The sequence below is a fragment of the Falco naumanni genome, chromosome 4 (assembly GCF_017639655.2).
Source record: "Falco naumanni isolate bFalNau1 chromosome 4, bFalNau1.pat, whole genome shotgun sequence".
Lineage (NCBI taxonomy): Eukaryota > Metazoa > Chordata > Aves > Falconiformes > Falconidae > Falco > Falco naumanni.
Genome location: NC_054057.1, coordinates 39,598,132 through 39,616,187, shown reverse-complemented (window position 1 = coordinate 39,616,187; position 18,056 = coordinate 39,598,132). Strand labels below are relative to the sequence as shown.

General features: G+C 36.2%; 1 protein-coding gene across 1 annotated transcript in view; it reads left to right on the top strand.

Moving 5' to 3' along the window:
- The window catches only part of ITGA8 (integrin subunit alpha 8), a 115,031-nt gene that overhangs the window by 47,943 nt on the left and 49,032 nt on the right, over window positions 1–18,056 (top strand). Inside the window, exons 16-21 of the mRNA XM_040592385.1 lie at window positions 6,478–6,533; window positions 7,046–7,200; window positions 8,329–8,466; window positions 8,926–8,993; window positions 9,965–10,112; window positions 16,604–16,696. Of these exons, the coding sequence (XP_040448319.1) occupies window positions 6,478–6,533; window positions 7,046–7,200; window positions 8,329–8,466; window positions 8,926–8,993; window positions 9,965–10,112; window positions 16,604–16,696 (658 nt within the window). The remainder of the gene's footprint in view (window positions 1–6,477; window positions 6,534–7,045; window positions 7,201–8,328; window positions 8,467–8,925; window positions 8,994–9,964; window positions 10,113–16,603; window positions 16,697–18,056) is intronic.

Genomic DNA, 18,056 nt, shown 5'->3' with positions numbered 1-18,056 from the left:
AAAGCTTTTTTTAGTGCATCGTACAGGACAATGTTGCATATATCTTTAAAAGATAAACCCTCCACCACAGTAGCATTTAACTTAGAAAATAAAAGGTACATTCAAAAACTTGAAGCTAGTTAAAACCATTTCAGATCAGATGCAAATATAAAATGCTTGCAGGACAGTTGGAGGGTCTCTAATAGCACATAATACTACTAAAAAGGCACGTTTACTGCACTAGAAAAAAAAGTCACTTAGAAAGGCCCCCAGGAACAGTTGATAAAAGAGGCTATTACAAATACATAAGATACTGTTTAAAAGTGGAAATCATAACAAATGAGGAAACTAAAAACAAAACAGAGCATAAATTCCTGCAACTCAAATATAAAGTACCAGTAAGTCCTGCCAGAGAGACTGTGAGGAACAGATTTCTAAGACCTAAAAACTAGTCATATCGTTTATTTAAACACATTAGAAGCAGAAAGCCTGCCAGTGTGTGTGCTGGATGGAAAGAATACCAAGGTGGAAAGGAGGATTCCAGAAGATAAGGTGACTGCACAAATTTTGCACTGCTTTTAAACCAGAGGTGATCAGAGGGATTCCCCACACTAAAACATAAATCTAAAAATTATCTCAAGTTTTAGAGTCAGCAAAACAGTTTTTAGAACAAACTGGTAAATATGAACCATAAAAAATAATCATGATCAGAAGCAGTTCATTTAAGAGTCATAAAGGAACTCAAGTCTGATACATTTAAACCACTAAATATGTGGGCTTTCACTGCATATGGGATGGGGCTGTCAAGAGATTTTCGCTTTTGCTCTATTCTTTTATACCTTATGGAACTTGTCGTATTTGTCATAATGTTCCTCATTTCTACATCCTGTGTCGAAAACCACCCATCTACAGAGCAATGCAGAAGGCACTCAGTAGAACTATGCAGTCCCAGAATTTTAAAAAGCTTTGGATTTTCTGGAATAGGATCCAGATCAAGATCCATCCTGACTTTTTATTTCAAGCACCTTTTAATAGTTGATGTAATGGAGAGTTTAAAATGCCGACATTGGGTTCAAGCATGTTCATTGATCCAAATTATGTTTCTTCAGAACTGTTTAAGACTTTTGAAGAATACTTTATGCTGTAATGGTAAAGATTTTAAAACCATAACATTTGCCAACAGGGTACTGTTGGTAAAAAGAAAAAGAAAAAGGCTTTTTCACAAGAGAAATAAATAAAAACTTCTCTGTTAAAAAATTATTCCTGCTGTGAGATATTGTTTAAAAAGGGGGAAAACCCCCAAAGTATGCTCCTTTAACATGTAGTTTTTTCATTACTTTTCATTTTTATGTTACATGTTTGGTTTATATCTACAAGAGTTTTAATAGGACTAGAATTTAATTTGTCTGCTTTATTTTCAAATACTCTTCCCTAAAGATTTAGTTCATATTATAAAATGACTGAAGAGCACCTGCTGTTTTCCATGCCATAATTTTTCTCTTTAGTTGATGTAAGCTTTTATTGTGCATATGAAAACAATTAGTAGGGAAACTCCAAAAGGTAAAGAATTCCGCAGTCCCATGGGATAGACTTCTGTATCTCTTAGCCAGCTGTGCAACTTGTATAAAACGTCTACCGACTGACACTGCAAAATTAGAATGTAAGGAAACCTCCTACCAGAAAAGTGTCAGAAGGTTTGCGGGCGTGCATGAATAATGTGGATTATTGTAGATTTTCAAGTATTAGGAAAATATTATTTTTGCTCTGATATAAATTGGAAATCTGAAGCACAAGAGGAAACATGCACACAAAAAGTAATTTTGCACACAGTCCTAAGAGAATTGTCCTGAACTTCTACAAACATGATTCTTTCTCTTCTGTGTTTAAAACATGGCTATTTATGAGTTCCCAAAACTAACAAATTTGTAACAAATTCTGCAACTTTGAAGCTATTGAACAAAAGGTAACCCCCTTTTTTTTTTCCTTGAAAGTGAGAAAGATGCAGGTTAATTTCTGTAAAAAGGGGTAAATAAACCAAACATTCACATTTTTCAAAAGCTGTTTCCTCATCATATGATTTATGATGTCCAAGACTGGAGTCCATCCATCAAGAGGTCTATTTTATCTCTGCATTGGTATTTTTATTGTGTTGAGAGCTGATTATCCACTAGCAACTTTGTTGCTACTTTGTGCTTAAATGGTATCTGCAAAAAAAAAAAACACCACCTCCTCCTATCTCTAACTTAAGGTAGTGCACAAATACTGTTATTTCCATTTGGCAGAGTAGCAAGAGGTCAGAGAAGTTACATGGGTTACCAGAAGTAGTGCAAAAGTATCCAATCATGATAAAAAGTCAATTTGCAGAATATATTTTTTATTTGTTAGTGCTTTTCAGGTTTGGATGTCTAATCTGAGATGTGCCTTGTAGGCGTCTTCAGGGAACCCAGCTACCCACCTTTTGTAAGCCCATTAAACCAGAGGCAAACTGTTTAAAATTTCTGATATTCAGGTTCAAAAACTTAATCAAAAATCAAAAAATAATTTGAAAAAATTTGTTGTTCTTTTATCTCCAAATGTGTTGTTATTGTTAAAACAGTAATAAAATATTTATAATTGTAAATCAGCTAGATTCATTAAATGAGATCTTTCTACAGACACTTCAAAAAAAGCTGAATATAAAATTCCTACCAAAAATATAAAATAAAAAAATAATAATATTTCAAACCCTCTTAACTTATTATATTATTATAACTGCACATTTAAAAAAATTATTATAACTGCATAAATTATGGGCTGTTTTTTTAATTTTGCTCTTTTCTGATGCTAGTAATTTCTTTTCCCAGTGACTTAATTCAAAACTGGATATGATCAGTGCCCCATGGATATGGACCTAAGGGCCTTTGTACTTTGTTGAGATGAATTTGTGTGAGAGTTACTATAGACTGGTGGCCAGCCTTAATGCAAATCAGATGGCAAAGTCTTATGGCCAAGAGTCAGAAGATGCTACCTCACACCTCAGGGGCTGACAGGAGGAAAGTAGTCAGGGTAACAGTTGCTACTCAAGAAGCCATCACTGTTGCAGACCTCTGCTGTGCCAGGAATGCAGCTGGGTAATTTGATTGTTTTAGTAGCTCTAGAAACGTTCAAAGGGCAGTCATTTGAGTTATCTAGCAGCCTTTCTGTTACCACAGCCTGGCCGCGTGATGTAGCCTAGCCATGGAAAGCCTTCAGCTTTAAAGCGCCGTGTTGGTCATTGTGGGTCACTGGTTAGACTTTGGCATAAGAAAATCTAAAAGCAGGCCAAGAATTAGAAACAATTTCTTTAAAGGTCATTCATCAGTAGACGATAAGGGCTTCTGCTATTCTTCTGTAGAGGTTTGGGACCTTGCAGGTTGGTGTCTGCCTCACACAGAATGGAAGTCATAGCATCAGAGCTTAAAGTGCCTTTCTGCTAAGGCATTGTCCATTCTTGCTCTCCATGTGCAATCCTGTGTGCTAGGGAGGTTGTTAACAATAACAAATGACATCTGGTTAGATCTGGTAATTCCTTGCTCTTCACTTCCTGAATCAAATTTCCTATTTTTTTCACCTACTAGAATAGCTAGACCAAAATAAATTCTTTCTGGTACAGACTGCAGTCTGGAAATTTGAGTAATATTAAGTAATTTGAGTTTACTTCTAAAAAGACTGCCCTCATCTATACCATAAGTAGTTTTGAAGAAATAGGAATTTTTTTAAGCTTCTTGTTCTAATAATATTAAAATGTCTAGTAGTATTAGTCTACCCAAAGAACATAAAATTATTTCAGACTGCTTTGTTGTCCCAAGATAACCAGGAAAAGCTAGCATGTTCAGTTTTAAGGCTATCTATTCTGTAGTTACAATGAAATACTATTCAAACCATAAGCTTATAGAGAAGACAGACACTGCAGAATAAATGCTGTGTGGGGATCTCTTCAGAGAGGCAAGATTGACAGCACATAAAAGTTCATGTGCTTTAGGATGATGGGCTGTTTCCTAGTTGTTTCTTACCTTCTTCCTTTCATTGTCAGTTGGTTGGTTGATTGCTCCTACAAGCAAGCTCAAAAGTTCAGCTATATTTCTTACTGCACCTAGGAGCCAGATCTTAAATCTCATAAATCCTTTAGACTCCTGTCCTCTTTTGTGGTCTGTCTTTCCCTCTGCTTTTCTTTTTCTCACGACTAAAGCATCCTTCAACATCTTCACAGCATCTTTTTGTCAAAGTGATGAACATATCTAAATTTGCCTGGATCTGTGATCAAAATCTGTGATGTCTTTAGAACTGTTTCTGAATTAAATATCCATAGAATCACAAGTGTGTGGCAGAATTCTTCTAAACCCATAGTCTTGCCTCTTGCATGGCCAGAGGCTAGAAGACTAATAAACCTCAAATTTTTGCTTTTTTGCACTGCCATTCCTGTTTTGATGTGCTCTACCTGGAGCGGAAGGATTAAATCTAGGCTCTTAAACATACGCTGAAATTGTGCTCTTTAACAAGTAAAGCATTTCAGGCTGGATTTTTAATTCAAGCTTTTTTTAGACATGACAGTGCAAAAACTGTGAGACCTCCAAAGCGAGATCACCAAATTTAATACGTGATGGCAGTTCGTGAGTTTACGTTTGAGAAAATACACTCTTACGCTATGACATGTGAGACTGACTTGTGAAGCCTGATGTCTAAATTGCATGTATGCGATTACACAAGCTTTTCTCATTTTTGTTGTTCTTGTCCTTGTATATTAGGAAATAATTGGTTCTTCATGTGTTAGCTCATAATTGTAAAGAATTAGGAGTATGACTGAATTTGCAATTTCTACATGGACCATAATGTCATTCGAAGGCTGCATTTAAGTAGAGTTTAATGGCATAAGGCAATTTTTTTGCCCAAGAGGAAAGTATTTAAGGTCATGGGAGTGACATGAATCCCAGATGCGGCACAGTTACATTTCTCAGAGGAAACAAACATGCGATTAGAATGTGATTACAGGTTATTTTAAAGGTTATGTTACTGGTTTTGAATCCACTGCATGGAGAAATTATTATGTAGTATAACAGTAGTGAGAAGATTAAGAGCAATGGGTAATGCAAATGTTTTTATTTAACTCAAGCTGGTTTCACATCTTCCAGTGCAGTCCATGTTTAGCTGAGTTTTCCTTATACAAAACAAAATATTTTCTGAAGCCATGAAAATACTCTTTAAGAATGACTTTTAATTAGGGACACTTGCAAATTATCTTTCACCTGAGCAATTTTGTTAGTTATACAGGACTTCTTTAGGAGTAATGGTGTGGAGAACTAAGTCCTTGTGTGGTGTGACAGCAAAAATAAAAAATCAAGAGCATCTTTCCAGTGACAGATTTCTTGGGTTTGCACTCATCAGGGAAGCACGCCCTGCATTAGCATCAACAAGCATCATTATAACTTTCCTTGGCCATCCAGAGTAATTTGTGAAAGCCTTTTTAAAATGTGATTCAGTTAAATATTTATATAACTTGCACAGATTCCTTACAAAGTGAAACTTTTCTACAAGCATTTATAATTTTCAGGTTTTAAATTTAATTTTTATAGTAAGTCTTGTTAGAAATTATCAGCCAATAAAACTATGAAAGGCTTCTCCTGTCACTTGTTGAGCATAACTGCAAATCTGTTGCCTGTCTTACAAAGAAATGGAAATAAATGTTTATTATGAAGAATAACTAATTATGGCTGAGGTGGTATTTGTATAATACAGTTATAATTGTGATGTGAATATTGCTAGGCTCAAAAAAGCTTGCTATACACTCTGAATAGGCAAATGAAAAACGATTATCTTCGAGTATGTTGCATTGTGTAGAATGTGTTGCATTAGTGTATTAAATAAAATGAGTAACGTGAATTTCTCTATGCTTTGATTTAGGTCATGTACCTGCCAACTTCTGCAAAAGTTAGCGAATTAGATACAATACATTCTGGTTAGTCTTGTGCCACAAAGGTTGAACAATTCAGTTGGTATGTTTGGAATGAATTGTAGCCTCTTGGAATTGTGAAAGTCTTACAGTAATGCCAGTGAAACACATTGGCATTCTGTGTGTTTGGATTTGCTGGAAAACAGCTTGAGTGTTGACTGCATGCTCAAGGATTTTACTTATTTGACCATGATGAACCAGAAAGGGCTTCTGCAGACAGCCTCATACAAAGGTGGTTTGCCAAAGCTTAACATAGGGAAGCCAGCTTTGCCAGTAGCATTAGGAGGGTGTAGGCTGCCCCAAGAATCAGCGGGAACAGAGACACTTCTCCATAGCTTTCCCAGGAAGATGATCAGACCTCGTCTTCTTTGATTATTAGTGGAGCCTAGCAGACTTGCTAACTTAGGGAATATCATAGGTAGCTAAATATGATCTCAATGAATCTTTTTAAGAAAAGGAAATGTATGACTTGGGAACTGCTGATTCCCGGGCCAGCTCTCTTTCTGCTAATAATTCTACTTTTTTATATGTAGCTTTACTGTAAGAGTCTGCGCAGACTTCGAAGGTCAAAGTATTTCAGATGAGATAGGTAAGAAATATTTTATATTGCTATAAATTACTCTGGCCTACTCAATTTCAGGTGTATTTTCTTTTTACATCTTGAAAGGCAATAGGAGTAAGAACCTCCTAAGGCAAGAAAATACATTTAAATAGATAGATATAGATATAGATATAGATAAAACACAAAGCTTGTAGTATTCACTTGAGGGAATTTTTATTCAGCTTAAGCCATTTTCCAAATAAAACCAAGAATGTACCCTGGTGGAGAATGTACTGTTTTGAAAAAGAAAAAAAGTATTAAAAAAAATTAAGAGATGGAAGTCCTGTACATGTATGATCTGTGAATAGAATTAGAAAGTTTAAATTACATGTATTCCATACTTTGGATCAAAAATTAGTGTGCTGCTAAACAGACAGGCACTTAAAGCAAGAATTAGTTTTGCTTGGAAGACTTTGTTAATTAACTATAATATGTAATGAATTGTTTACTACTTTTTCTTTCTATGTTAAATAAATATTTGATCTACTTTTATCCTTTAGTGCTGAAAGGTGAATTGCAGTTAGATTCACTGAAACAGAAAGGAGCTGTTAAGAGGACCCTCTTCTTTGATTACCATCAGTCACATCTTTACTTCTCCATTGTGATAGAAAGACAGAAACAGCTCCATTGCCAGGACTTTCTTGTTTATCTCAGAGTAAGTTGTTTAAAATGTTTTGGCCTGCCATCATCATTTGAGTAGTGTCAGGGATTTAAAGATAATAATAAAAAAAGGAGTCACTGGAAAAGGAAGAAAGATTTCCATTGTTCTTAGACCCCAATATTACAGAAATGTGAGATAAGAAAGGCATCATCTGAGTGTCCAGAACATTCTTCTATCTGGGCAAAATTTCCTATGTGAATCTTTGGCTCATCTTTTGTCAGTGTAAGTATAAAAGAAAGACTTCCTTTGAAGAGTGTACAGTTTCTCTGTACAAATACGTTCATTTTGTGCTCTTCTGGAAATTCTGATTAAATACTGCATCTCCTGATACAAAAATGCAAGATTGCTCTCCCTGTAGTATCCACAGTGGGATAATCAACTAAATATGTTAAATGTCATGCCATTTTAGTTTCAACAGCTATTTTAAAGGAGTGTCACCAGCAATATTGGCCTAAAATTCATATATTTTAAACAATATTTTTAAGATATTTTAAAATGCTTTTAGAAAAACTAAAACTGTAGAACTGAAGTTGTGAGGGAGAAAGGGTCATTAGTTACTCACTTGGAGCTGGAATTACCTCATGCAATTGAAGCAGATTCCAAGTTTGGTGCTAGAAATGCAGTGGGAGGTGAAATGGAGAAGTCTCAAGCAGTGTGTAAGGAAATATCTAGGCAATAAAGGTGGTGGAGTTTTACCATTGCTAATCTATGTAAATTCTTGGTTATGGAACAAACCAACAATATTACCTCCATAAATCCACACGCGCCCTACCTCCATTCCAAAAGGAGGGTGAGCAGTCGCTGATAGGAATTGGTTCTGCATCTCTCTCGAACAGCTTCATTTTAGGCTAATGCTTTGAAAAAATTCTGAGTCTACTCAGCTCAGCCAGCTTCTTCCAGATGTGGGGCTGGGGAGGCAATGTGTTCTGGGCATTCTAGTTATTGGTGAGTCACTTTGCTTTCCTAATGGCATTACATACAGCCAGAATTTGGTCAGCAGCTGCCAGAGAACCAAATCTTTACCTTCAATAAAGACTAAAGCCTGAACCTGTTGCCATACCATACTAACCTGAAATAGTTATATTAAACCATGGGGTTTTTTTATGTGATTGTCACTCACAGGATGAAACAGAATTTAGGGATAAATTATCTCCCATCAATATAAACTTGAATTATAGTTTGGATGAATCCGGTTTTGAAGACAGCCTGACTGTGAAGCCAATACTAAACTATTACCAGAAAAGCTCAGTAACAGAACAGGTATGAATTTTGCATGCCACATTTTCTGTATGTAAACATGAAAGCATTTACAAATACTATGTGTGTCATCTTCCTTAAAACAGAATATCATGGCCAGAAATTACATAACAAGGATTTAATTAATTCAAAATGTGAACTGAATATAAATATAGAACCAGGCAGGCCTTTAAAGCATTTCCAAAACTTTGTTGTATTCATAGTTCTGATTGCATTCTAGAATATGAAAGCCAAGTTAGTGTGGGAAAGAGCCTGAAAGATGATATTGTTCTGCTAAGGACATGGTTGACAGTCTCCAACTACTCATGTGGAAAGGAACTTATAGAGAGGAGAAAGATTAATTCACTAGGGCAATGCTAGTGATATTTAAGACATTTTGTTAGTGATACTTAATGCAGTTATTTGGACTTTGAAGTGTGTCGTAACTAGTATTCTTATTTTATTTGTTTTGCGACAACACAGGCTTACATTCTGGTTGACTGTGGGGAGGACAATTTGTGCATTCCTGACTTGCAGCTTTCTGCAATGCCGTAAGTTAAGATAAATGGTGCTGTATGTAACAAAATTCAGATACCTCTAAGTGATTTAACCAAATGAAATATGTAGAAAACAGTTATGTTGTTTGCTATAGCTACTCATTCTTACCTTACTTCCAAATTTTAATTTGCACATCCATCTAGAAAACAGAGAAATGGAGAAATATACACTTGAAAATGTATCTTTGTCAGACGCATTCATGGTGTTTAATGGTTATCAGAAAGTATAGTTTGCAAGTGTTTGTTAGGATTGATTCTAGTTCTGTGAATGCCAAGAGATAATAAAAATTGTTGTTCAAAGGAGAATTTAAATTTCTTTACTTCAGAATACCAGTGATTTTGAATCTGAGACAGAATTCTCCCGAACTCATTATGCAGTGAAGTAAAGAAATCTCAGAATAAAAGAATTTCAAAACATGGCAACAATTCCTTCAGTGGAGGGAGAAGTATGCCATGCAGTACAAGTGGGGAACCTCTGACAGTTATCTGACTCTGTGCCATCAAAATCAGTACGTAATTGTGAAAGGAAAGGGCACAGTGCCGTTGCAGGTCTCAGGAGATCTGTCATTGTTCATTTTACAATGGGCATGAGGGGAAAACTGGAATCCCACCACCTTTGTGCCCTCCAGAAAACAATGCTGATTGGACCCCTGTGGCAAGTAATTCCTCTACTAAATTCTTCTTTCTGGTTAGAAAGTAGTCAGGGTCTGAAATTTTATACTAGTAACTTTCAGGTTCTGTGGTAGTCCACTTTGCCTGTCCATGGTGTTTGCTCTTGACCTCTTTCCTACACAGGTGCTGGCATAATTTTCCATGGGGTCATTTTTAATGGAAGATGTTTTATTCTGTGTTCCCAGAATAATTTCCAGAAAAAATGTTATGAAAGTAAAATGTTCTACTTTATTCTTATGTAAATCATGATTGTGCATGTCTTAACTCCTGACTAGTTAGTATGTTCTATATAGAGATAAAGATCAGCTAATAATTGGAGGAGAAAACTGTATCATGCTCATAATAAATCCAAGGAATGATGGGGAAGGAGCCTATGAAGCTGAGCTACATATAAAGATTCCACCTGAAGCAGATTACACTGGGGTTGAACGCAACAACAAGGTAAATGCAAATCAAAATGTTAGCAATAATAAAGCAGAACTGAGAGCAGGGTTAACCTACAAAGACTATACTAGCTGAAAGCAACAAGTAGAGAAGTGCCTTTTAGAAAGAGAGATCCCATTGACTCTCAGCTGTCTTTGCTCACACCGTCCAGGCTAAAGAGTAACCATGTCACCAAAGGATGGGAAGGACAGGACAATTCTGTTCAGAGCCAGCTGAGGTCAAGCTCCTTGCTATTAACTTAGTTATAATACCACACAAATACTGTCACGTTTCCCTTAGGGCTAGAGGTATTCACATCGTTCAGATTTTGAAAAATCTGTAAACCCTACCAGCAGCAGAGAGTGATAGTGCATAACCCCCTGAGTGCTTCCAGCCTCGGATCCTGTGGTACCACCTCTGTCAGAGTTAATGAGCCCTGCTGAACCCCGGACACTTGGACACTGCTGTCTCATGCTCCCAGCACACCAGTGTTTTACTGTTATTAAGGGTATCCCAGTCTGTGATACTCTGAATAGTTGAACATGAACTGGGATATAAACTTGACAAAATTGGGTTTCTTTGTAGCCCATTATTTTATCTTGTGGATAGGCCAAAAAAGCAGTTACAATGTAAAATGTTCCAGCGTTCACAGAGGACTAACGCTGACTGAGGTCCTGCTGAGCTGTATTGAACACACAGTGTTTCCTTTTTGGGTCTGTTTGTTTTTTAAGAGCAAAGACAAAACACTATCCTGCAAACAAGCAGAGTATTCATGTATTCTCTGTTGGACAGCAAGTCTGAATTGCCTCATCTGCACATAAATCTCCCAAGCTGTTGCAACATGAGCTTGCTTTTTTCTGTCAGTGCCTGGAATGCTCAGAAGGGCCTCAAGGGTGAGAGTGGGAGAAAGCAAGTTAATTTCCTTTCTGAAGGCAAATGTTTTTAAGGAAGTTGAAAGTAACTTGCAAAGTATTTCCTTGTTCTCCTTCTGTCAGTGTTTTTATTAATGGGCTTTTAACCCAGTTGGGAAAAAATTACAAGAATTAACGATGTCACTGAAGGTGAGAATATGGAATTTGTCTGCAACCTCACTTCTCAGGAGCATATCTTTGTACGCAAAACAAATAAGTAAAAACACTAGCCTTTTTTTATTTCTCCTTTTAGCATAGCCTCTGTTTTTTCAGACTGTGATCTACAGAACTTAAGTTCTCTTTGCTATGTTACACATGGTTGTATTTGTCCTTTGTTGCTCTTTGGGAATCTTTGGCTATTCTTTTGGCCATGACCAAGTATGTCACCAGAGGCACTTGTTTCAAAACTCACAGCACATATTACCATGTATCTATCATTTGGGCTGGAGAGAAATCACTTGGGGCTTTTCATTATTATAGGAAAAACTGAATTTTGTAGCGCCAGCAGGGTAGAACTGTGTGTAAAGGAAGAAAAATAGAGGTGGGAGATTCTGGTGCTTTGGAAGAATAAGGAGAAGCTAGAATGGCTTGGGAAAGAGTGTTAATGTTCTTTTCTTTTGAAAACAATTTTTTAGAAGGCCAGGAAACATGCAGTTTTCTAACTTTTCTTCAGATTTTATGAAAGATAAAATGCAGTTTTGGCAAATCCAGTTCTGAGTGCTTCTGGATTTATAGAAAATTGCTTTCATTTTGCCTGCATTTACTTAGTTCACTACAACATGTAATTTATTTAATTTATTTATTTCTTAATTTTCATAATTATTCCATTCAAAGAGATGTCATTAAGTTATTTCTGAGAAGGATCAAAACATTAGTCCTACTATCTACATCATTCTTAGTGTCTTCCCTTCTGCATTTGAAGGACAGTTTTCATGAGGATTACATATGATACTGAAAACAAGTTTATTCTTTCTAATGTTTTTAAACTGTAAATGCATATTTTTTTAAAACTATGGTCTTCATGTTATTATGGGTTCATTAAAAACCTAAAAATTTCACTTCTAAGTACCTTTGGGAAAAAAATTGATATCGTAATTTTCTTCAAAAAGACAAAGCTAACATTTTCTGGCATTTAACTCTTGGTGGAGGTTAGCTCTTGTGTGCATTCAATTGCTTTTCTGTATGGCCCTATGTCACCTAAAACTGCTGTGAACATCACAAAGGATATATGATCTTTGTAATTTAAAAAGAAAATTTAGAATGGAAGAAAAACATTTTCAGTCTTAGACATTCTTTTATATCCTTCCTGTTCTGTTTTCTCATTTAATTCATTCTGTCTAAATGCACAAATTAAGTAACTTGACCACTGAAAACAAGAATTAGCAGTTTTTTTAGGTTTTTTCCCCAGAGTGATCAGAGGTTCATATGTTACCAGAATGACCAAATTCTTAAGGATCATAGTATACATTAGTATAAATAAAAGGGGAACTCAATTAATTCAACCCATAGGACTTTAAAAAAATACAGCAATTTAAACCACTTGACAAGAGCACAGAAGGTATTACCACACTGGTATGCAGCAAACACCAAAGTATATGGAAAAAGTGTAACAGTCTGTGGGTACTTTTGAGTCATGGCCCATAGATGAAAATTAATATTTTCTGTCAGTTGCAATGGAGTCAGGATTTTCCTTCTTATTTTTATGGTTGTGCTGCACCCTGCCAATGGGGCATCTGTGATGGCTTCTGAAATGTGCTTAATTTAACACAGAGTAATTTCAGCAGACGGGTGGATTTATGCTACGGTCTGTTGCAATTATTCTTTTAAAGCTCTGCATCTAAGGATTTCATTGAATCTTAAAAGTATCAGTGTTTACAGTCCTCTGGGTAGCTGTTTTTCTCCAAACTGCAGAATCCTTTGTATTAAGGAGGGAGATTACTCACCTCAGAGCCAGAAAAACAGGTATACTGAGAGCAGAATTAATGAAATGTAATGAGCTGGATAAATCACTTGATACATTTCTGATGGAAGTGAAAAATCTTTGGAATCAAATAATTCTATTATGCTGACATCATTTCAGAGTAACTATACTCATAGAGGATATTAGGCTACTTTATTATGGGGCAACTGTGGATTTGGGCTATCTAATAAACAAATTTATCCCTTAAGTGCTTCCTGTCCAACCTGATTATTTTTTTTAAACAATTTATTGGGTTATCCAATATCATTTGAATTACACTCAGAAAATGTTAAAGTCAACAACTTAACTGAAAACTCATTTGCCTTCTACCTCGTCCCTTCAGCTTTATGGAACAAATGTTTGACCTGCCTCAGTTGTCATTATCTTGTTATCTCAGGCCTGATTCTGTAGCATATTGCACATAGACTGTGCAAGCATATCAAAAGAGTAGCATTTTGCAGAGGTGTATGTGATCATATGCAAGTAGAGAGCTGAGTGAACGTGTGTGATCTTAAAGTCTGAGGTCAAGGATATGAAGTTTCATTGATTCTTGCACATACACTTCCTTCAGTCAAAAGCTGATTAATGACATACAATGACTTACAATTAATTCAATATGTGTTATTAATTAGTTTTATTGTGGAAACCTGGTTCACAGACCAGGTAAATAAGTAAATTATCACAGCTTTAGTAGTTACCGGAAACCCATTAGCTTGTAATAACTGTCCGTATGCATTAGGTGTAGAGTTACTGGAATTAGCTGCAGTGAAAAAAGTATAACCACATTATATTGCATTTCCAGGGCCAGCAGTAGATCCAGAGCCAGTATATACTTTCTGTATGGTACATTCTTACTACAGTAGCGTGATTGTGTGTTTGAACCCCAAGCCATTGCCTGAATACTGTGTGATGATCCTTTGTCCAGTGAAGGAGTTCCCCGTGTTGAAATGCTCAATCCTACCTTAGTAGCAGTGGCTGGAACCCAAATTCTCATGGAATAATTAGTAGAAGTACATCAGGCAAATACAATGCCCAAATAGGTATTTGTTCCATACCAAAAACATGTATTTTGGCATAACTGTCTCTGCTCAGGCTGGAAACTGCAGAGTTGTTGCAGATCACAACCAGATTTATATTGCAGTGGATAAGCTATGAGCCATTATTGTCATGCTTTCTGAACTAAAGCATGACACTCTCCTAAAACAGGAAAAAAGACCTGAAACCTTATTGTCTTACCTGAAAATTCGTTGAATAAGCACATGCTGGCTGACTAGATGAGACATGATTTGAGCATTGTGAAGTCAAACACTAGTTCTTCATATATCAGCTAGATGAGAACCTGAATTCTGGCACCTGGTACCTAATCCATCCACTTTTCCTCAAAAAATAAAATTGAAAGGTGTAGACCAAGGAAAGAGGTGAGGTGTTTTACTCTGCAGCCTGTTGTGGTTAACTATTCTGGCATCAATTAGTAATTCATCACTAAGACCACCAGAAAGAGTTTCAAGTTTGTAGGCTGCCTGGATTACTTAAAGCATCTAATCATTTTCTATTTAAAATAGACCCTGGGAGCACATGTGTTAATTGCTGGGGTTTTGCTTTTGCTCAAGACTGCCAAAAAGTCCATGTGTTGCTATAAAAATATAAATTGCTACGAGTGGCAGGTAGAAGGGTTTTGTGGCTAAACCTTCTGTCTGGGTGAGTTACATATGAACTCGATACTAACAATACTAGGTGTGTAAGTCTCTGCTCTTGCTTGCTTCCTGCCTGGTTTTAATTTTTCTGGTTTGTACTTAACCGCCTTAAGAAGGCGATCAGTGAGAAAACAAAGGCAATATATCTCAGTATCAAAGACATGCTGCAACAGGTTATCGATCCTTTGTCACATCTTATGCTGCAAATATTAGCTTTTGTGATGCTGGTCATATAAATTCTGTGCCATTAATCATTTTCAGTCTATGAGCATAGCCTCCAAGTTGCAGAAAGCCTACACACAGAATTCCTCTTTGCTCAGCCTTTGAGGGACAAAAAACTTGTGGTAAGGGCTGATTTACTCTGTGCTGGTCTATAATAAAATTAATAAAGAAACTGTCAAATTTCAAATATAGATGAATATTTGTCTTCTAATATTTTGACCTAAATTTTAACACACACCCCCAACCAAAATTAAAACTATAAACCTAGACATCAAGCTAAAATGAAGAGTTTCCCAGACAAGCTTAGTTTCAACTGTGTTAACAGCCTCTCTTCTCCCATGTGTTGCTTCCCACCTCTAATTAACCAGCTGGAAAGAGTGTAAAATTCTCCCACTCTCAACCCTAGAGAGGCTTGGAAAGGCTATTAGTGCACTGGACGTGCTGTGTAACAAAGTTGGTTTCCTCCTAGGAAATTGTAAAAGTGTCAGTATACAATGAGGTATGTACTGAGGGCATGCTTCACATGGGCTCTTTTTAGGACATGTCTTATCTTTTCTTTTAATCTAAGGAAATGATAAGGTCAGGGTGTCCATGCTGGCTTTTACAGATCGGGATGAATTGGTAGTCAGTGGTCTGGAGATTCCCCAGGTCTTTTTATATAAAGAACATGGCTTTGCGTGTATTGCTTAATATATGAAAGTCACAAATGAGAGGAAACAATGAGAGCGCCTTATAGCAACAAATAGCTGCCTCCTGCTTTTACAAAGCTGGTTCATTTCTGCACGTATATGGAAGTATTTTCTTTCGTTGGGTGTGCCAGAGAGGAAAACAGAAAAAAATAATTTTGGTTGCTTTGTCTTACTCTGTATCTCTTAACCTGTACTATTCTATAGCTGTTCCTCCTTTTATAGAGTCTGGGGTTTTTACAGATGTTAACAACTAGTGATAAAAACTAAAGGGATAAAAACTCCACCAAAACGTAGGATACATTTTACATTAAGAGCTTTAGAGGGAAATTATATGAGTGTATCCTCAAAGTTATCAAAAAAACCTGCCTGAAAAATGTTAGGTATAAACTGGTCTTTGAATGAATAGTTGCTGGAAAAACAGTTAAATTTTATTTACTGCTATAAACAATGGAAACCTTAATTTCTGATAATGTGAAAATCTATCTTCTTTGTTGCTAAATTATGAACACAGGTAACAGTTTATGTTTTTACAGAAGTATTTCATGTTCTAAGTACTTTACCATAGGTTGAAAAAGAAAGTTCTATATTTGGTCCATAACAAAGTTCTGCCGATGCCATAAATTCACTGTAGAGACTTGTAGTGATGGATAATACAACTATTGTAATTAATGTGAAGCATATTCCCCTCATCCAGTTTTGCCAACTTTTTTTTTTCTTTTTTTTTCCTGTGTTGTGTCATTATCGCTATAGGAATGGCTCACAACAGCAAAGCAGTATGTTAAAACTAAAAAAAAAAAAAAAAAAGGAGTGATCTCATTCACCATAGCTTTTAAGGTAGTGGGAAACTTTCCTGTTTGTTTTTCCCTGGCATCGGTTTTCCCCCATTGTCTGCCAATAACCAATTAAATGTTTTGATAGTGCACTGAGCAGGTGTCTGCAATGAAAAGAAATGTCACAGTCAAGGCATCGCTTTCCCAACTGGATACATTTCACTGTGATCTCTGACCTCCATATTGGTTTCCTTTTGTTACAGGCACTGCGTGTACTGAGCTGTGATTACAAGATGGAAAATGAAACTAGAATGGTGGTTTGTGATCTTGGGAACCCCATGGTGGCTGGTGCAAACGTAAGGGAAAACCAGATGCATTTACTGATTTTTATCTAGTTGAATTGTAAAGGGGAGCAAACGGAAACCTATTCAATTAGCAGAAAGTGTCCCAATAAGCACATAAACCAAATTATTGACTTGGATAGGAAATTTTTGGTATAACAAGAGGCAGAGTTTTGCTTCTGAAAAACTAACAGTTTGTTTTTCTAAGATTAATGACCCTTGAGCCTGTGTTTTATTTCTTCTACTGTAAAGAAAATGAGAGTGACTCAATTTAAGTTGCCGAAGTTGCACTTGTATATTGAGGATCCCAATCCATAATGTGATCTGTTTATTTATCTCTTTTAGTAATGTTTCTGCTTAAGGTATATGTAGTAAATGACAGCTTCTTTAGCCTGATTCTCATCTTGAGTGGATAAGGATTGTCTTCTCAGTTCAAATCATGATTTATATCCATGAAAGTGTCATTGGAAGCAAGTTTTCCTTCAAGTTATTAATGTAATTCTAAACATTTTCCTAAGACAGCTACTCATAAATCATGCTACACATTAGATGGAACATTGGTAGCCTTGTTTCTAGACAAAAGTGGAACTGAGCAATGACTGATGATGGATGGAAGATAAGGATTAAACGTAGGTTTGGAGATTAAAGAAAGTACTACCCATTCCACAGTTGTCATCACTTCTCCCTGTTTCATGACAAAACAGTTCAGGACAATCCCAGAATTGTTGAAGTGGGGAATGTTTGGCCATGGATACCCTTGCAGAGGAATTCTAGCACTGCTCATAAATTCATGAATGCTAGGAATATTTAACTAAAATAATCCAGGCTTTTATAGCTAGATAAAAACTGTTCTAATAAAAATAAAGCAATCAACAGCATGAACATATATGAGGAATAAACAACAGTTTTTAAATTAAAACTACCACTGTTTGCACTTTATATTGGACCTGGAGCTTTGCAAAGAAATGAAAGCAAGTCTCGGTAGTATTTTCAAAATTCCTACCAAGTTAAGGTTTGTCCTATGGAAAATCAATATTTCGGTCTTCAGACTCTCTGTAATGGGGTGTTTTCCTGGCCTCTTATCTATCTTAAGGCAGTTCCTATCTGACCTTTGATAAAAAACAAATGGGTCATATAATAGGAGACTGGGACTAGAACAAGCTTGTTTGGATCTTATGGTTAGCTTCAGATCAGTAATAGAACTTTTGAAAGTGAATGTGAGACCAGGTATCTAATACAGTCATCTTCTTTCATGGTCACAAGCAGTCCCAGAGAGACTCTGGGATTACAAGGACCTAGAAACACTGGAAAATGTATTCTAGGTGGTGGACCTACTGGGAGCAGGAACCTGCCTGGTGAGGATCTTTCTCTGTAG